Source organism: Pongo abelii, chromosome 19, assembly GCF_028885655.2.
Source record: "Pongo abelii isolate AG06213 chromosome 19, NHGRI_mPonAbe1-v2.0_pri, whole genome shotgun sequence".
In the NCBI taxonomy this organism is placed as follows: Eukaryota; Metazoa; Chordata; class Mammalia; order Primates; family Hominidae; genus Pongo; species Pongo abelii.
In genome coordinates, this window is record NC_072004.2 from 64,074,220 (window position 1) to 64,095,305 (window position 21,086).

Here is a 21,086-nt window from a genome sequence, read left to right on the forward strand (position 1 = left end):
ACAAAAGTAAGCATGAGCATATTGTGTTATTGGGGGTATTGAAATGAAGTAGAATAATTCTCCACTCATTCTACAAATTATATTGTAAGATCATAGTATGACAAGGACGGGAGAGAAAATAATATGCAAAGCAGACACTTGGTCCTGCCCTCTCTCATGCATCCATCCATGCATCCATCCACCCACTCAATAAGTAGTTGTTGAGTATCTACATTGTGTCAAGTATTGGAATGGAAACTGGCAACATGGTGGTAGCACCAAATCAGAACTCCAGGGCTGCAAGGGAACACAGGTCTAGAGTAACCTCATCCTTACATTGCTGTGCACTAAATTCTGTTGCGGACCATGGACCTAGCCCAATTTTTAGTCCTGGTTCTTCCTTGTCTGCCAAGCTCTTATGTCATTTGCAAAAGGGAACTTTAGTAAGATACTGTAGCAAAAACTAAGGTACCTGGCAGTGGGAACCTGCATTAGGCTACTAGTAGCTAGGTTCAACATTGAAAGCATCCAAAGCTATCACCCAGATTTGATCATGGTAAGATTTGGGAGATGACAGATATATATATATATATATATATATATATATATATATATATATATATGTATATATATAATGCCTGCAAGATTTCCTTCCTGGCTAATAGGAAGTGTGATTATACAAAAGTCTAACAGGAAAGTTAAGAGGACAATTGAAATGTGTTGGTCAAGACACTATATCATAGAAGCAAAATCTAGCACCTCAATAAAAAATATATTGCACATTTATTGGACAATGAATCCTAGTGCAAAGTCATTAAAACACCAACAGATTATATATGTGGTTTCGTTCCATCTTTGGTGACCAGTTGTGTTGTGTTTGGGCTCCAAGACTCAGTGGCAGCATGAAGATTATTTCTCCTGATGTCTCATGAAGATAACTAAGCCCTGTTATTTGTGTAAATAATAAAGAAAATACCCTACATACACATAAACCTCAAGACAGACTGGAACAGCTGGAGGTTTCTATAGAATTACACAAATGTGAAGACAATGAGAAATTGCAAAATCTGAGGTATCCACCGCTGCAATGGGCTGTAAGGCTAAGTTCAACTGATCCCCATATACAGGTATTAATATGTGGTAGGGTTTGCAATTCTACTGTACCCTTCATTATTCACCTACTTTTGCCATGTGTGTAAAGGTATAATTTTGCACGTACATAAAGAGTGAGTGAGTGTTAAAGGGATAGAGGGACAGTGAGATGTTTACATACTAAAATAAAGGACAGTGTATTCCATGATATCCAGATGTTTTGCAGGATTTCAGAAGTGCTTCACCAGATGTTTGAATTTGTAGGAAATCATCACCTGATACTGTTTTGGTGAACTTTCAGAATTTACAAAGGCTGAAGAAGATCACCTATTTTCAGTGGTCATATTATTCTTTTCTGGCATTTAATTCTTGTGTCCCTGCTGGTTTCAGCATTACTGGTATTTGCTTCTGAAAGCCAAGAAGATTCAGCTTTTGTATAAACGTCAAGTAGGTCGTGTGATTATCCAGAGGCATCAGCCTGGTCGTTTTCTTCAGAGTTGAGTAGGTAGAAATAATTAATGGGCTGGTTTATTGACATGCATTGAGACATTCCTCTCTTTGTGGTTTTAATTCCCAGCTTCTATCAACTAATTTCAGATTTTATCTGAAGCACCCATAATTACATGGGGCAAGAAAACTTGCTAGCCAAATGTAACCTGATAATGCTTAACACAACTGTTAGACTAAATCTTAAACCTGATACAGGCACACAAGAGCTTATTGCCTATGTAAACCGGACTGTCTTTTATGCCTTCCCATGGATTCTTGCAAGAATGAGTCATCTGATTCAGGAGGCTTAATTCTCAGAAAGCAAAATATTGAGGAGGAAACCATAATGGTAGCTTAATTCATCTTAATTCTGTGCTAGGTCTGAGGAATGAATGAGAGCACAATGAGAGTGGGAATTTTAGACCTGGGTTCAAATCACCAGCTCAGCTGTGCACTGGCTGAATATCCTTGGATAAATTACTCAACTCTTTGAGCCTCGGTTTCCTATCTATAAAATGGGAAAACTAGTACCCATCTTTGGGGACTGCAATTATGTAGAATTTGATGTAAATCTACCTTCTTTCTGGTTTCCCACCAATGGCATACTCCATGACTTGGTGAGTAAATAGAATTGGCTATGATGATCATTGCTAATTTTATTGTTTTGATTTTTCACTATCACTTTGGTGGACAAAGATATTCGGCAAAGTGTGTCCTCTTATGACCCTGATTTTACAAAGGAGGAGACTGAGGCTCAAGAGAAAACATGTTTGGCTTAAGTCAGGGCACCAGGTTAGGAAGGAAGTATAGCACAGGAGTTATAAGAACAAGGAATCTGGAGCCAGAACAACCTGAGTTTTGAATTTTGACCTCACCACTTGCCAGGGTGTTTTTTTTGTTTATCTTGAACAAGTTAGTTTGACGTCTCTATGTCTCAGATTCCTTTAAGACTGGTGAGAATCAGGGCGATAATAAAGTCTACCTCCAAGATGATTAAAAGAGCAAATTTCCCCTCGAGGGCGTTTTGAGGAAAGGGGCAGGCCTTGTCCTCTATCAAGTATGACTAAAGTACATAACTACCTGAAGACATGAGGAGGAGCCAGATAACCTCTGACAGTCTTGTGCCCCCAAGAATGCTCCAACAGCATAAGGGTTCCTAGGATCACTAGTCCTAACTCCAGATTTCCCTGGAGCTTGGGTGTTTATGGTCCCATAGTGGTAGCAGGGGAAGAGCAGCGTCTTTTTGATCAGGAAGTTTTGTCATATAAATTACCGTAAATGTTACTACACTCAAAACAGCATGACACTTACACAAGAATACACAAATAGGTGAAACAGTCTAGAAAGACCAGAAGCAAATCCAATACATATGGAAACTTAATCTGTGATCAAAGGGGCATTCAGTTTGATGGTGAAAGATGGTTTGTTTAATAAATAGTGCTGGCACTATTCACTTTTTATCTGGGAAAAAATATTAGACCCCTGTCTCATAGCATATACAAATATTAATCACTGGTATATTTTTAAATAATCAAGTTGTAAAAAGTATAACAATAAAAATATTTTATAAAAATGTAAGAAAAACACGTATATAACCTGTAGTTGGAAAGGCCATCTTAAATGAGAGAGAAAACCCAGAAACCTTATGAAGAAAATTATCAACAAATCCAACCATACAAAATGGTAAAATCTTTATATAGCAAAATATCAAAAACAAGGTTTAAAAGCTAGATAACAGGCTACAAGAAAATATTTATACCATGTCACAAAATGTTAATATCTCCATAATTCACATGACAGCTAAAGTTGAAATGAAAAACATAAATAACCCAGAGAAGAATATGTGAAGAATATGATCAGAAGAGAAATGCAAATAACCAATGAGCATGTGAGAATATACTAGAAATATTTCTAGTAGCTAGAAAATGCAAATTCAATCAGTGAGACACCATTTTTTTCCTGTAGATTGCTAAAAATAAATAATAAATAACATCCAATACTATGGAGATTTTGGGGAAACGGATGCATCACACATTGCCGATAGGAGAGTAAATGTTCATCATAGTCACTACCAGTATCTTTGAAACTAATTTGACAGCATCTATTAAAATAAAGCATGTGCATACCTCGACAGAACAATACTACCTTTAGGAATCTTTTCTACTGAAATGAAAGCACCAGTATGAAAAAGAATATCTCTGAGGCTATTTATTGCAGCATTGATTTTCATGGTAAAGTAAGATGGAAATAACTTTAATGTCTTTCATCTAGGGAATGATTGAGAAAAGTGAAGTGCATTCAAACTATAGAAGTTCTGTAGCTTTACACAAGAAAGAGAAGCTCTGTTAGTATGGACGTGGAGGGACATCCATGGCATAATGTTACTTTTATAAAAATACTTCTTTTTTAGAAAAGAACCTCTCAAATATATATATACATGTATATATATTTGTATGGGTATTTGTAGGAGCATACTGAAAGATGTTGAATGATGCCTAATACACTTTCACACTGGTTTCCCTCAGGATGTTACTGGACGGAGGAAGAGATGATTACCTCTTGCTTTATACACCTGTGGATCGTTTGACATGTTACCATACATACATTACTTTCTTTGGTTTTTTTTCTTTGTTTGTTTTAAAGAAAGAAACTGATCTCAAATTCTAGTTCCCTAACCTACTGGCCAGGTGACCTTAGAAAGTCATTTAACCTCTTTGAGTATTATTTTCCTCACCTGTAAAATAATAATAACGAGGAGGATTGAGCAAGATAAGATGTGTCAAGTTTCTAGCACAGAGCTTGTTAAACAGTGGGTGATCAGCAAAAGAGAATTCCCTCTTCCTCCTTTCTCTTTACCTTTAGTGATGTGCTTTTGGGGATCAAGCCAGCCACCACTTGGAACCAAGTACAAACAGGAAGAAGGACAAAGCTGCTGCTGCACAAATAAGTAATCTGACAACTCCCAAAAGCTACATTAAAATGATTTTTCTTTGGAGTTAAAAACCCTATTGGATGACCCATATCACTGCTCACTGCCTGCATTTATCCAGACATTGAGAGCTATGGATCCAAGAAATAAATGCACATGGCTCATTGAAAGTATGGAATTAAGCAACTAATCCCCTGACCTAGACTCCCATCAGAGTGCCCTGTTCTGAAACCAGGCTGGGTTGGGTGGGCATCTGAAAGTTGCTTCCCTGTACCCTTCTGCCTGGCTCCTTCACCCTCAACTGTTTCTGCCCTGAGAATGCTACAGTGTTGGAATCACACTGTGGTTCATGCTGTTCCCCCTCCTCACTCAACCCCTTCTCCAATGTTTTAAATCCTTATTATAGAGCCAACATTATGCTAGACCATTTATAAATACATTCTCACAATCTTCCCAACAGCTCTGTGAAGTAGCTGTCATCCCCATTTTTACAGATAGAGAAATGAAGCCACCTAGTAATTTAGCCACCTTCTGATGGTTCTGTGGTAAGGACATGGTACTAATGATCTTTTCCCCATGGAGTAATAGCTGTATGGGAGAAATATTGGAGAAGTCAGAAGATGGAAGATGCAGTGGCTTAAATTTTCCCTGTATAATAGTTTGCATTCCGGTGATAATCCATCTTAGTTGTTAGGACTAGTATATCTCTGTTTGAGGAGATGCTTCAATGTTTTAACTAGTTACAAGACTAAAAACACACCCAAAGCAATAGGATTAAAACAATGCACTCTCTACGAGTAAGGCTTACCTTAGCACTTGAGAAAAGGGCCAGGTCAGCTTGCTTCTTGCTCTGAATTAATGTAAGCCTTAATATATACATACCCTTATTATAACACCTGTCATATTTTGTTATAACTATTTGTTAGCTTGTCTATCTTCCCACCATACTGAGTGTCCTGAAGAGTGGGAGCGTTTTGATTTATCTTTCTATCCCTGGTTCATCAGATACAGTCCATTAATTTTTTAGATGAATGCATAAATTAATGATTATGGGTTAAATAGGCTATATGCAATTCCTTAGTGGTTCCCAAGTAACAGCCCTAGTTCTCAATGGGAGAACTTACCTTTAACAATGGGCAGCCCTAGTTAAAGACCCTCCATGTGCTATGAGTCAGAGGCCCTGCAATGGAGGAAGAATTCATCAGCAAAGGGGTTAACTTTAAGGCCAATTCCATCTATGAAATAAATCAAATCAGAAATGGACCAAAAGCCTGTAGCAGGGGGTATTTTAAACTTGCTCATTAATAATGGCTCAAAGTGGAGATTTATTACAGTTGAGAAGAGAGGAAGAGGCAGTAAATCAGGATTGGTGAGGAAAAGAGCAAGGGAAAGATATGAGTTCTTATTTAAAATGTATTCATATGCTTTATAACCCCAAAGTAGAGATTGCTATATTGAAGTGGAAGGCTTTATTTGTAGGATTGAATTCACTATAGATATGTTTTATGTCAGTGTTCATTTTCCCAACTTTCATTTGCTTTCCCTTGACCAAAAAGTAGGGGACTTAGTTTATTGCTTGAAAACGAGAAAAGATTGTTTTAGCTGAGTGTCTTCATGAACATATTCCTTGCTTCAAAGAATGGCTTGTAAAGCACTAGTTCCTAGGAAAACACGATTTTATTGGCACATATTTTGAAGAGAATAATTTTAAAATATTCAATTAGTTCTGCCTTTGAAATAGAATTTAAACACACCCAAAGCAATAGGATTAAATTCACGTAAAAACCTACGTCCCCAACTGTTGCTTGGGAACCAATTCTTTTCCCATTCAAACTACTTCAAGAATAGTCAAGCTTGCTCTTGGCTGTGTTCCATCTGAGGCAGATACCTGCCTTTAATTAAAAAATCAGACCATGGTACTTCCCTGCTAAACTCTCAGTGGCTTTCTATTAATTTGGAGTAAAATGCAAACTCCTTAGTGTGGCCTGCAGAGCACTTAGCCATCTGTTCGTGGTCTACCCAGCCAGCCCCCATCTCATTTCGCTCTTCTCCTCATCTGGTCCATCAGGCTCAAGTCAACTGACTTCCTCTCAGTTCCTGAACACATCCAGCTCTTCTCTGCCAAGACTGCTCTCTTTCACTCTGCCTTCGACATCCTTTCTCCTGCCACTGTTTAGAAGCAACTTTTCCAGTCCTTCCAGAGTCTACCAGCTGACCCTTCCAGAGACACCACCCTTGACCATGCTACCTAGGTTTTCTCTCGCATACATGCTTTAAGCTATGATCCATTACCGTCTTGTCTCTACAACATGCTTACCAAAAACTTTACACAGATAGACATATAGAAACTTGTTTATCTCCCATATTTCCCACTATCCTGCAAGATTCATGAGAATAGGAACCATATCTCTCATTCATAATTGACTTCCCAGAACTGATGGCAGTGCCTGACACATAAGTAGGTCCTCAGTAAAGATTTGTTGCATCAACTTTCAGTGCCATCCCTAATGCCTGGCACATCAGAGGCTGTCAGTAAATGCTTTTGAATTGAATTTATCTTGTTGCCATAGGACTTAGCAAATTCACATAAGCTGTATAAATTTATTCCAAGTGCCTAATATCCTGCCCACAGCAGCAAATTCTGCTGGCTCAGGACAAATGAATAAGGAAGATGCCTAAAAGCACAATCTAACTTCAGAACACCTTCTCTAGGACAAAGATGTCAAGGCCAGTTTTAACTCTCCTTATCGGACTTGATTCCTCTGGTTCCTTGCTCTTCTGACCTATTTGTTTATGGTGAAAACTTTGTTGTTTTTGTCTGGACGTTGCCAAGGTGTGTTATTAAACAACTGGAGCTTTTTTATTTCATGGGTCTGAACAAGCAGCTGATAAGTTTTGCTTTGGGTTTGCCAAGGCTCATGATTTAAGCGGTTGAAATCACAGAGTCACTGAGCATCTTTCAAAATTCACTGGACCCAGAGCCAAGAGAACGTTTGGGATTTGTAATTTATGGTAAGAATGGCAGTAGTGCCATTGGGAAATACTCTGGCAAGATAACACATCACTGTGATGCAGCAGTTAAGTTCCATGGTTTAGGCTGTGTGAAAATTAATTTGCAAAAATATTTAGGTCTGTTTTGTGTTCTAGTTTATATGTAAATTAGAAGATTGTACAAAAAGGATGCCAGGGATGATGGAATTCAAACATCATCAGACTGGTTGTCTATTAATTAGAGTGATTCTTACTCTATTTTGCTTTATTTACATTTTCTCTCAACAATAAGTTGTATTGATCAAGTAAAGACACAGCATTAGCTAAAAAGCCATAATAATGGATGCTTTAAAAATAAAAGTTTAAACATCTGATTTTGGAGGATAGCCATGCAAACTAAGAGAAAGAATTCAACAATATTTCTCTTAGCTTGGAAATAGAGGCAGTGCCTGCTACAGCATTATATAACCCACTTTTGCTCCAAAAGGTGACATGGGTGTCTATAAACCTGAAGGATAACACTATGAAGGGTAGTTAAGTATCAGAACCTTGGATATAACTGAGAGTTCTGCACAAACCCACAGGGCGAGTTTCTCACTCTAAATCTTGAAGCTTTCATTCAAATGCCCATCCTTGCTCTGCATGTAAAGTGAGCCATCTGACTCCCATGTCTCAGTAGGCACGGGCACTTCATGGACGCCTGTTTTCACAGCCTTCGTCCTAAACCATTTCCCTAGAATCTAGATGACACCACATTTGCAGACCTAGTCTGGTCCATTTGGCACTTGAGTTCCGTAGACTAGCTTCAATACCTTAATTATTGTCCCAACAGTTAACACCGCTTCTAACAGCGCTGACTTCTCATTTTTATCTGCACTAAAACCTTGCCCGGTGCAGCTGACCCCAGAAACTATCCCTGGAGCAGCTCTTTGTGTGCAATCATCCCCATCAGGTCTCCTCAGAGGCCTGCAGATGGGACCCAAACACATCGCCTGAACTGAAGTCTTTTCACACCCAGGCCCTTCTGTGTATGTTACTCCATGGTTGTATGGCTCCTTTAAAATCCTGAGTTTATTTAGAATAGTTGACTTTCAAAGCAGTTTGATTCAAACCTTTGCACTTGAAATTTATTTTAACTGGAAAATAGGCACTAATGTTATTCTTGATTTACCAAAAGGGAAATTATAGCAAAAGTCTTACAGGGGCCTTGGCAACAATTAACTGAAATTTCCTGCAATGATCTGCTCACGTATAGAGCCCGCTGGAGAGGAAGGGGTTTAGAACAGCAGAGGCTCAGTAGCACTGGAAACCTTGAGTTCTGTTCTTCACTCTGTCCTTCCTCGCCTCTACCTGGCTGTGTGACCTAGAGTGGAGGACTTTACTCCCTGCCTCTATGGCCTTAAATCCGTGTAATGCATTTACGTCAGATCATCTCTAAGGTGGCTTCTATTTCTGAAAAGCTATTAATTCAGAGCTGATTTAAAATCAGCAATCCAGGGGTAAATAAACTTAGATACCCGTTCAGGACTGGAGCCAATGAGGGACACAGCTGAGCAGGAGAGATGTTTCTCAGTTGTTCCTCGATTGGCTGAGCAGGTGATTAGCATCAGAGACACAGGCTTTGATCGTGAAGTGGGGATATAAAACCCCGAAACTGTTTGTCATAAAGAATTCCATGCCCAATAAAAGAGAAGGCAGATGTTCGCATAAAGTTTTTGCTGTTTGTGTTTTTGTGGGGGTACTTTTTGGGCATGACGTTTATTAGTGAAGTACAGCAGCAGCTGCCCACCCATGTTGCCACATAATAGCAGTCTTACAGTCCATTTATGGGCTTGGAATTATTTTTGTTAATGCTTTTCATGGGAGTAGATGAAATGCAATGTGCACCAGCTGTAACTACTTTAATCATGCAGCTGCCTTCTAGGGAGAGCCCTGCAAGCATCATAGATGTCTTCATTGTCAAGGAGGTTATTGTCTCACAGAGTTTTAAAGGTAAAGGGGTGCTGTATTACTTTTCTGTCACTGCTATAACAAATGATCACAACAGCATGGCTTAAAACAGCAGACATTTATTATCTTATGTTTCTAGAGGTCAAAAGTAAATATATATATATATATATATATATATATATATTCTCAAGGGGTTAAACATCATGGTATCAGCAGGCCTGTATTCCTTACAGCAGGAGGCTCTAGGTGGAGAATCCATTGTCTTGCCTCTTCCAGCTTCTAGAGGCCCCCTGCATTTCTTGGTTCATGTTCCCTTCCTCCATCTTCAAAGCCAGCAGAGTATTAACTTCTCTCCTGGCTGACCTCTATTTCCGTCCATATATCTTTATTCTATGTCTCTGACCCTCCTACCTTTCTCTTATAAGGACTTTTGTGATTACATTGGGCCCACCCAGATAATCCTAGATAATCTCTCCATCCCAAGGCCCTTAACTTAATTACATCTGCAAAATACCCTTTACCTTCTAAGCTAGCATATTCACAGGTTCTGAGGATTAGGATAGTAAACATCATTGGTGGGGAGCCATTCGGCCTACCGCAGGAACCATGAAGAACGTGTCAGGTCCAACAGACACATGACTTACCAAGGGCCACTCAGTTCACTTGTGGAGGTGCCATGACTGTGTCCCTGGCATGCTCACATTTGCCACTTGTGTGTGCGTTACTGACAAAGACTGCTAGGAGGATGCCCTAATGAAGGCTTTATTTTCATAATTTGAGATGATTGAGGGATAAATAAATATAAGATCAAGTCAGTTTTTTTAAAAAAAGAGTAGTTTAGAAAAGACAAGTTTATATTTATAATATAAGTGCGTTCATAATCCAAGAACTTTCTTAAATATTGTAGTCTTGCTAGGACATGGTACCTTCTAAAGGTGGAGTAACTTGTAGTGATAACATATTTTAAGCAATGATAAGAAATGAGAGTGCCGAGGAAGCTCATGCACATGTGTCAATGTTTCTCCTCTTCCTCCTCTTCCTCCTTCTTCTCTTTCTCCCTCTGTAACTCAGGCCATTGCTACCATTTTGAAAGTCATTAATGACTGAAAAGCCAATTCAAACTCCTTAAACTAAAGGAAATGGTCTACCAGAGGCTTATTGGCATGGATGAAACCAAATTAGATATTTGTCATGTTTTAAAATGAGACCCATCTTATTTCGATGTTGAAGTGTTTGTCTAGGCCAAGGAACTTATTTTTAGTTCTCCTCCCATGTCTGTTACAGTTGCCTGTAACAAATAAGACAGTCATAGAATTTGAATATCTTTGGCAAGTGTCTGCCAAACTCCTCTTTTGCCTTAGTTTTCTCCATCTATGCTATAGGCAAGAATGATGGCTACTGTAAGTTAAAGGCTTTGTTCAATTTGAGTTTAACTAAACTTGAGTTTCTGAGAGGACAGGTCCATTTAAGAAGGCTAATGTGATTGTTAGGCTCATCTTCTCCAAGAGTCACTCCCTGCCTCCCCTCTACCATGGCAGGGTTGGCTTCCCCTCATCCAGAGTCTCATAGTCTCATAACATACTCGACCTCACACTAGTGAGCCTCCCCAGTGTGTTAGTTGTTCTTGTGCTTGCCTGCCTTCCTCGAGATTCAGCCTAACCCAGGGCGTGATGCAAAATAGGAGTTCACTGCATGTACTATGGGTGGATGAATGAATGGCCATATAATCTCAGGGGAATTTGAAGGACACATGGATCCAGAGACTCAATGGAAGTACTGAGAGGGGCAGCAAAAGGCTGAAAGTACAGTTTTGATCTTCACTTATATAAAACTAGTAGGCTGGCTCCCCACCCTTGCCCTGAAAACTTTCTTAAATAGAGAGAAATAGAACTGGAAATTGCCACAGAAATTTATTCTAATAGATGTTTTAATGTGACACTGAAAATGAGTGGATGGTTTCCTTTGGGTATCTGTGCTCAGCTCTCAATGTAATTTTTCTGCCTATCAAATGAACACCAATTCTATATCTACAGGTTCATTAGGTTAATGACACAGTGTTGAACTAAACAAAGATGAAGTCAAGTTGCTAAGTTGTTGTCTGGCATTGATTAGGGGGCTCATAAAATAAGTCACTCCCTCGGTTTAGTCTTGACAACCCAAAGAAAAACTTTCTGTATACTGAATGACACTTTCCTTGAAAAACTTCCAAATAGGATAAGGTTGATTTTCACATCGTTCTTGCCAGATAGGAAAAGCAGAGCATCAACTCAAGGGAATTGCTAAATATTTGTACTACCCCAGGCATATTGCAAAGATGATGAGACCTGAACAATGATGTTAGCATTAAAGTGTTAATGATGACTGCACTCAACAAAGAAACTGCAGGATGAGTGGGCCTCAAACAAGAAAATCTGATGACAAGAGATCATGCAGGTAAGACTTAGAGAAGTGGACCAAGATTCAGGCCAGGAAAATACCATAGCAACCCCCAAGGACCTCCATGGGTGGGAACATTTGGTGGTTCTCTTCCATTTTACCATGTTTGTACATAGCTCTGTTTATTTATGTTGTTTCCCCAACCTGCTACTCAGCCTAATTGTACAATTTCTTTTTGTTTCTAGTTCCTTCTTTCTGGGGATTGGTGAACTCAGCTTGGAATCTTTGCTCTGTGGGGAAACGGCAGTCGCCAGTCAACATAGAGACCAGTCACATGATCTTCGACCCCTTTCTGACACCCCTTCGCATCAACACTGGGGGCAGGAAGGTAAGCCACCATATTGCTTCCATGGTATAGTTGAAGATGGGGCCATCTTGATTCTGAAAGCTGAGCCTCAAGGCTTCAGTCTCTGTGATGAGTTTGTCCTCCCATCTAGGAATACCACAGACTTCAGACCTGCCGCCATTAGATAGAAATATGTCTACTTTGTGCTTTTTCTCCCTAACTAGTCAAACTTTTGTGCTTCTGATTACTCTGTACCTCCTGGAGGTTGCCTGAAGTCTTATCAGACAATCTTGGTACCCCCATAAAGGACAGAAAGCATAGTGGCCACCCCTGCCTATCATGCTGGGAAAATCTTTCCTCTAAGAAACTGCTTTACTAGGCCTTCTTTTAACCTCAGTGAAGTGGGAAAACCAATTAACAAAAATAAAATCAGAACTTTATCATCTTGGGAGGAAAAAAACAGACAAAAATCACCTTAGATGATTTATAAGAAAATCAATAATTAATCTTCCTAGGGGCATCTTGCTTGCTAAGAGTCCTAGCTCCTGCACAGAAATGCTGAGCTGGGTTTTGTGATTCTCACACCTAAATCCCTCCTTCACTCTCCTCCCCCCATAATGAGCTCCTCCTTAATTTGTGGAAGGGCACAGGTGCCCATCAGGTCTTCTCATCACTGGAATCTTAACATTTCTCTTGCTGGTTCATGTCTACTTGGCTATCTTTTACTGTTGAGTAGGTTGTTAAAGGTAAAAAAAAATGCACATGCAGAAAATTGTGTTCAAAGGTAATTTAGCTATTGTTAACTCAAGAGAAATGGAAAATAATTTGTGTGCAAAAAATTGTGGTTAAAATTATTGACAACTTTTGAAAATACCAGCGGCTGATTCTTTAGGGTTTGGGTTCATTGGGCTCTGTTCTCCCTTCCTTTGTGCAGTCTGTTCACCATAAGTACCATGAAGTTTGTAAGTTAACTTTTTCCCCTTCTGATATATTGAAATATATTTTCTTGTACCATGTAACTGTCACAGACACACACACCCATAATGACTCATCAAAAAGCTGTAAGTGACTTTGACTCAGGTCACAAGGCAGGTTTTAAAAGACATTGCATGTGGTCAACAGCATTTAGTTATGCAGTATTTGTGTACTGTTTTAAATATGACTTGAGAAGCATTTTTGTGGAAAGGTCATATATAGGTCATTTGGTTTATTGCTCCGATTCCATATAAAATGATGCTATCCTAATTATTGTTCCATTTAATTTTATTTTTATAAATTCTGCAAGGAGCTTGTCATGGCTTCTAAGTACATTTCTCTTTAAATAGGTGAATTATTTATTTAAAGTCATGAACACGTGTGAGTTCGCTGGTCAGTATTTAAGAAGGAAAAGTTGTAGTTATGATTAAATATTCAGTCATTCTTTCTTTCTTGGAGAGAGTGATGTAGGGGATAATTGCGTTCTAGGCAAAAGGAAAAGCAGGGGGTGGAAAAGCCCAAGATACAGAATGGGGTTTGGTGCCTGAGTTCCAGAATGCAGCTGAAAGGTAGCCAGCAAGGCTGAACACAGAGAGCAAAGAGGGGCTTGCAAGATGGTAGGCTAGAGAGGACAGCAGAGGGCAGGTCCTGAGGCAGTGTTCGGGAGCTGAATCCTTTGCCTAAGAGTTATGGCAAGCATTTGAAGGGGTTTTAGATAAAGTACAGATTGGGATTGAGATGGAAAATGTGTCAAACTAACACAAACAATGGACATATAATTTTTACTTTCCATCAGAATGTCTTAAAAGAAAAATGTTGATGTGAAAGAACAACAATGTCAACACAGCTTCTCCCTAAAATGTATTGGGAAAGAAGAGATTGGGAGATAGTCTGGTATTAAAAATCACTCACATGTTATTATTTGGGTTTTTTTTTTGTTTTAGAGATATTTTTTGAACAGATAATTTTGTATCTTTCCAATTCAGTAAAGTATACCTGATCCAAACCAATTTTCAAATGCATTGGAGTTTGGAATCTTGGCAACATTTACTTTTCATGGTGTAAATATTTATATCTGGCACAATTTTTGTTGTCAGTGGTTTGAAGAGCTGAGAACTGTCTGATGGTTCCTTTTGCATTTGTGAAAGGTAGAAAATAAAATATAGTTGGTCGTGATAAACTAATTGGTAATGAAATGCCTTAATTTGCTAGGCAATAGGTAAATCATGTTTGCATCACGTTTTTGAAGGTGATGTTTAATGAGTTGGAAACTTGTTTTGAAAGTGAGAATTCAAATCACTGCTCTGATTTTTGTTTTCCCTTAAAGAAATACCCAACTTAGTCGATTTGAAAATCACCCTGTAAGACTGGGAAGTTTTGTAGAATTTGGACAAGATGTCACATTTTGAAGTCTGAGCCAAGCTGGGTGTCAGTACGTGAAATGCAGCCTAGTAACTATGTGTTTTGTGTTGCATTTTTATCCACAAGCATTATTCTTTCTGGTGTTCAAGTGTATATTATGCACAAAACCGTGATGCAGCTCTCTGGAAGCCCCTGACTTGTGTTACTATGTTTATTTTAACATATTTGACCTGACATTGGGCTCAAATGAAGGAACAAGGGCTTTCCTTACCATAGTTTAAGGCTAAAATTCAACCTCAGTACAAGAATAACAAGGAATAATAGTTATTCCTTCTCATCCTATGCACTGTGCCTTGAATGTAATAGAAAATATTCATTTTTATTTAAAAATGAGATTTATTTCACCTTTTAGTCTCATGTGACAGGTTGCAGTCAAAATGCAGTTCAAACTGTGTTTCATGCAAAAAGTTATTTAAAATATTGTATATAATCACCTTCAGGCTATCTACATAAGACATAATGTGTATGAAACATACATGAATTTTTTGTTTCGATTTGGGTCCCATCCCCAATAAATCTCATTAGATATATGCAAGTACACAAAATTAATAAAATTTGAAATACTTATGATCCCAAACATTTTGCATAATGGATATTAAATCTGTAATTGTATTTTTACAAATGGCACGCCCTTAAGGCTGGGTTGTATGTAGATATAAGACTCCTACCTTGGAACCAATCTCCACCCTTTGACCCCATTAAATTTAACAGCCAGTTGCTACATTGTTTAGAGCTAATTAATCCATTGTAGTTAAAGCTACTAAATTAACTCAATCAAAAAGGAGGAGGTTGAGGAGATAATCCTTTGTGGTTTCAGGTTGCTTAAAGTCTCCATATATGAAGAAGTTTGATTATGATATAAATGATGTTTTACGCTGAGTTAAGCCTCACTGACTGTTTTAAAGATTGAGATGCTTGTTAGCCATTGAACTTGTAAAATTTCACAAAAATGTTCACCTTTCATGTCTTTTTGCTCAGACCAAAATGAGTGTACGCAGTGTGTTTGTGTTTTAATTTTAGTGTACTAGTCACATAAGTGAGATTCTTGGTAATTTGAAAATGAAATACAGGATGAGAAGGTTACCGCAGAGTAAAATATGGATAACTTCAATCAATTATTTTGGAATATAGATATTTGCTTTGAGCATTTGATATAAGTGGGCATTGAAAGGTTGTGAGTTTAGCTTTCAGGAAGGAAATATGGCACATAGAAACCTATCTGCTGATCTAAAATATCTAAAAGGAGAAAAAACATATTAAAACTGAGACTAAAACCCGCTTGCCGGTTCTACCATTTTAACCAAAACTTAGTTCTGTCATCTTTTCTCATCTTTTAACTCGTCTAATAAAATAGACACCTCAGTAGTTAATGACATGACAATTCCTTATCATATGTTAAGTATAAAAAGTAGGATCTATCATATGTTAGGTATAAAAGGTAGGATCTAAACATACTTATCCTATATTAAGTATAAAAGGTAGGATCATATGTTAAGTATAAGAGGTAGGATATAAGTATAAATGGTAGTTTATGACACGACGATTCCTTATCATATGTTAAGTATAAAAGGTAGGATCTAAAAAAGAGACTGGGATGAAGGATAATACTGTTTTATTTTTTCTTTTCTAAAGTTTCTAGATTTGCTAAAACAGACTTGCATTAATTTGGTAATCTGAAAAATACTTATGTTCTAACCTCTCTTTCTATTTCATTTCAAAATATATTTGGAGTTGATAAATGTGGTAGACAGAATAATGTCCCCTTCCAAAAATGTCCACATCTTAATCCACAGGACTTCTAAATGTGTCACTTTACATAGCAGAAGGTATCTTGAAGATATGATTAAATATAGGATTTTAAAACTGGAAGGTTACCCTGGACTATCCAGGCAAACCCCTTGTAATCACAGAGTCCTTAAAAGGAAAAGACAGAAGCAGGAGAGTCCGAATCAGAACAGAGACGTGAGGATGGAAGCAGAGGTCGGAGTGACACAGGGCCATGAGCCAAGGAGGCCTCTGGAAGCTGCAAAGCACAAAGAAACAGATTCTTCCTTGGAGCTTCCAGAAGAAATACAGCCCTACTGACACCTTAATTTTAGCCCAGCAAAACTGATTTCAGATTTCTAACTCCCCAAATATAAGATAATAAATTTGAGTTCACTTGAGCCACTAATTATGGGGTAATTTGTTGCAGTGCCAAAAGGAATCTAAAATAATAGATGTGAACATAAAGATTGTACTGGTTTACTAACCACAAATCAACAAATTATTTTTAAAACTTTTTGGCATTTTTGTAAAATTATAGTCAGAAACAGCCTTTTTCCTGTACAACAGGGAAACAATAAAAATGAATCTAATCACAGATTCATAACAGCTTAGATTTGTGACAGCACCTTTGGAAGCCAGCTCCTGACACTTCCAGTCCAGTGCTGTGGAGTCTAAGTTCCTCTGTGCTCTCAGTATCATCTCGTCATTTCTAGGAGTTTTAAACTACCGATACTTCTTCATATGGGTCTTGTGTTTGGTCTCTGCTGCAGAATATTTGACAGCCGTTTTTTCTTTAACCATTTTAAAGTGGATTGTTCAGTGACATTGAGTACATTCAGGCTATTGTGCAGTCATCACAACTATGCATTTTTGTAACTTTTTTATCATCCCAACTTGAAACTCTGTACCCAGTAAACAAGAACTCCCCATTTTCCATGCCCCCAGCCCCTGGTAACCTCTGTCCTACGTTCTGTTTCTATGAATTTGCCTGCTCTAGGTACCTCATATAAGTAGAATTACATAATATTTATCTTTTTTATGTCTGGCTTATTTCACTGAGCATAATGTTTTCAAGGTCCGTCCATGTTGGAGCATGTATCAGAATTTAATTCATTTTTAAGGCTGAATAATACTCCATTGTACGTATATACCACATTTTGTTTGTCTGTTCTTCTGTCGATAGACATTTGGGTTGCATCCAGTTTTTGATTATTGTGAATAAGGCTGCAATGAAAATTGGCATACAATGAACTGTTTGAGTCCCTGCTTCCAGTTTTTCTGGGTGTATGGCAAGGAGTGGAATTACTGGGGCATATCTATGTTTAACTTTTTGAGGATTGTCACACTTTTTTACACAGTGGCTATACTATTTTACATTCCCATCAGCAACACACAAGGATTCCAATCTTTCCATATCCTCACAGAAACTTGATTTTTTTTTGTTATTTATTTTGGAATAGCCATCCTAATGGTTGTGAAGTGATCTCTCATTGTGATTTTGATTTACATTTTCCTAATGAATTGACAGACTTTCACGGACATCCAGTACAAGATTTTGGAATACAATCTGTTCTGATACAGAGGATAGAAGATCTTGAAACCTCTGAGGAGGAGACAGGTTGTAGAAATAATTGACCTTAGCCTAATGGCACAGTCAGGAATATAAGAAGCAAAAAGAAGCAGGGTGCAGTGGCTTGCACCTGCAATCCCAGCTACTCAGGAGGCTAAAGCAAGAGGATCACTTGAAGCCAGGAGTTCAAGACCAGCCTGAGCAACATAATAAGACCCCATCTTTAAAAAGAGAGACAGAGAAAGAGAGAGAAGCAAAAAAGAGAAGAAGCTGGCCATCAGCAGACTGCAGACCTGCATAGGTTATCTCAAAGAAGCTGATTTTTCCCCATATCTTCAGGTTTCTTGTTTGAAATTTTGCCCAGCAGAGGCTAAAACTACGGTTGTCGCCAATTTCCTTTTGATTTCTGGATACTTGGGGATTATATCAGGGAGAGTCTCAGCAGGAGACATGGAACATGGTGAGTCATGAGGATCCCTCATAGAGGGATCGTTTATAACCACCCCAGGTCTGGAAGGGTTGAGGAGAGGGAGTGAGGACCAGAACCTGGAGACCAAATGAACCAACCATGGAGAGGAAAACCTGACCTTCAGTAAAGGAAGCAACCAGCTCAGGGCAACCCCTAAGGGTGGAGCTGGGGAACAAGGCCCTGACTGCACTCCTTTCCTCCCCTCTTATGGAAAGAAGGCAGAAGCCAAATGAGCTTGTTGAATCAGTCCATGCAAGCCAGCCTCCAAGCCCCTAAGCAAGGTAAAGGTGGATCCAAATGGATGATCGGAAGACATCCAACACAAAGCTATAGGTGTATCTACATGGAAGTTTCCACATTGCCCAAGAAATAAATATGAGCTAATAAAACTCATAATTGCTTATAAATCAGGTATAAATGCTTCAGCCTGGCATTCACAGCCCTTGTAATACAGCACCAAATCTCCATTCCAGAGACATTTGCATTATACTTTGTACATACCTTTTGTTCCCAGTGAGAGTATAAACTTTAAAAAACAAACAAACAAAACAAACAAAAAAACTGAATGCATCTCACCTTTTCCTGGGATCTGTGCTTTGGCCACAATATACCCTTCACCCCACTTGCCTAAGGAGTCTGAACCCCTGCTTTTAACCGCTGTGGCTCCAATACTATCTCTTAAATTCCTCTTGATCTCTGTAGCTAACTGTGAAATCTCTCTTTATTTGGCTTCTTAAGCACCTTACTTATATTTATTTTAGGATCTGAACCTTGGCCTGTAATATTAATATCGCTTTCCTTGTAAGGAATAGTAAGACAAATATACTATAGATATTAGCCCTTAGATTAAGAGCTCCTTATGATAAATATGCTTTCATATTTTCATTTTATATCCTTGGGGTTATCCATGACAGCGCTGACTGATTTGAATTGAACCAAGAGTACCCTTGCTTACCAAGAAATGCGTTTAGGTGGAATTCACCAAAAGTTGCTATGATCCAAGGTGGGGGGAATGTGAGAAGGCCCATGGTGAGAAAGAACTTTGCTATCCACAGAATCTGTTACTAAAACTAATTTTCAGTTACGTTTTTTATGACTATTAAAATAAGTTGAAAAAATAAGAAATGTGAATTGGTTTGGTATTTAAAATCTTATCACTTCTCTGTTTTAAAATTTTCCTGTGAACCTGATTGCAAAATTTAGTTGACTTTATTTAATCATTGCCATTCACGGCATGTACACATTGCTATGTTCTGAAACCTTTTATGTTTGAGGCTTTTATGTTCCTTCAAAAAATTTATGATGTATTTTGGGAGAAAATATGGATACACAGAAGCTAAATGGCAGTAACTGATTTAAATAACTCTTTGAGATAATAGTGGTATAGATATTAAGAAATGATTAATTAGCAAATCAATCATCTTGGCATTAATGTTTTAATGACAGTAAGAAGTTGGGTTGGTCAAACAAGACTTTATGGAAGTGGTAGGATATGAGTTAGCATGAAAAGGGAGGTAGAAAGAAATGTAACTTGCAGGAGGATCTTAAATGTCAGATGATCTTACTCTATATGCAGAAGGTGGAAAGAAAAGAAAAAGGTAGATCGATTTTGTCACCTAAATGTGTTGCTGTGGTGCTGATTTTTATTGGATAACTGATGTTAAATTTTCCTGGATAAGTATCCTTACCCATTTAAAACTCACTAGCTGTCTTTAAGCACCAAAGGTCTTTTTACACTGAAACTCTGATACGAAAACGATATGTATAATTTTATGTATATTTGTGGGATACAGCAGATCTTTAAGAGCTGCTGAAGAAGTGGATGCAATTCTTACTCATCTGTATTTTGTGGCTAGACAAATTCCTTTATTGGCATATCAACTATATCCTTTCCAGGAGAAAGTGATAGGGGTCTGGTTATTTAAATTTAATTCTAACCAACAAGGAAAGGTTTAGTGATGTGGAGTGGACAGTAACTCTAGGGAAAACGTAGGTGTGTTATCTTAGAAATAATGGTAGCAAGGTTAAAAAAAAGCTAGGCATTGTCAGACATGGATATGAAAACTTCAAAAGGCAGATTTTTAAAATATCATGATTAAAATTGATGTGATCTCATTGCCTCATGGAAGATGGCTCTAGTGGATTGAGAAGCTCTTAAAAATAAGATTATGGTAATATAATTACAAACGATAGTACCAAAAAAGGAACTGGTAGGAGCTAAAGATATCGATGTGGCTGCATGGGGAATTTTATGAGAAATAATATTGTTAAATGGCATGTAGAGATGTAGGAGAAAGGGCTTACAGCCAAGGAGGACCAGAGGAGAAATCATTTGTAAATGGTTTCACAGAGAATAAAGCCCAGGACAAGTTGAAGTTTCCAGAAAATGAGGAGCACTTTAAAAAGTTGTGGTTAGAGGAAAGTAGGATAAGCAAGACAATGTATACCTCCATTTGGGAGAGAATACATGGCCATGGATGACCAGATGTGAGAACTGAGTTTGAATTTTAGGTTGCCGCTGTCTAGCCAGCACTATCATAGATACATGTGAGAAGGTGCTGGTTGATTCAAAATGAACCAAGATTATCTTTGATTACTAAACAAAGGGTTTATTTGACTTAACTTCTCTAAGCTTCAGTTTCCTCATGTGTAAAAGGAGCATCATCATTCTACCTTCCTTGCAGGGTGGTGGTGGAGAGAATTATATGAAAAAATGCACTTATTAGGCAGG

General features: G+C 38.1%; 1 protein-coding gene across 2 annotated transcripts in view; it reads left to right on the forward strand.

Annotated features, from left to right (window-relative positions):
* Positions 1–21,086, forward strand: part of CA10 (carbonic anhydrase 10) — a 543,036-nt gene that overhangs the window by 217,166 nt on the left and 304,784 nt on the right. For both annotated transcript variants that reach the window (NM_001131337.1, XM_024234139.3), the window contains 1 exon segment: positions 12,052–12,194. In NM_001131337.1, the coding sequence (NP_001124809.1) occupies positions 12,141–12,194 (54 nt within the window). In that variant the 5' untranslated portion in view covers positions 12,052–12,140.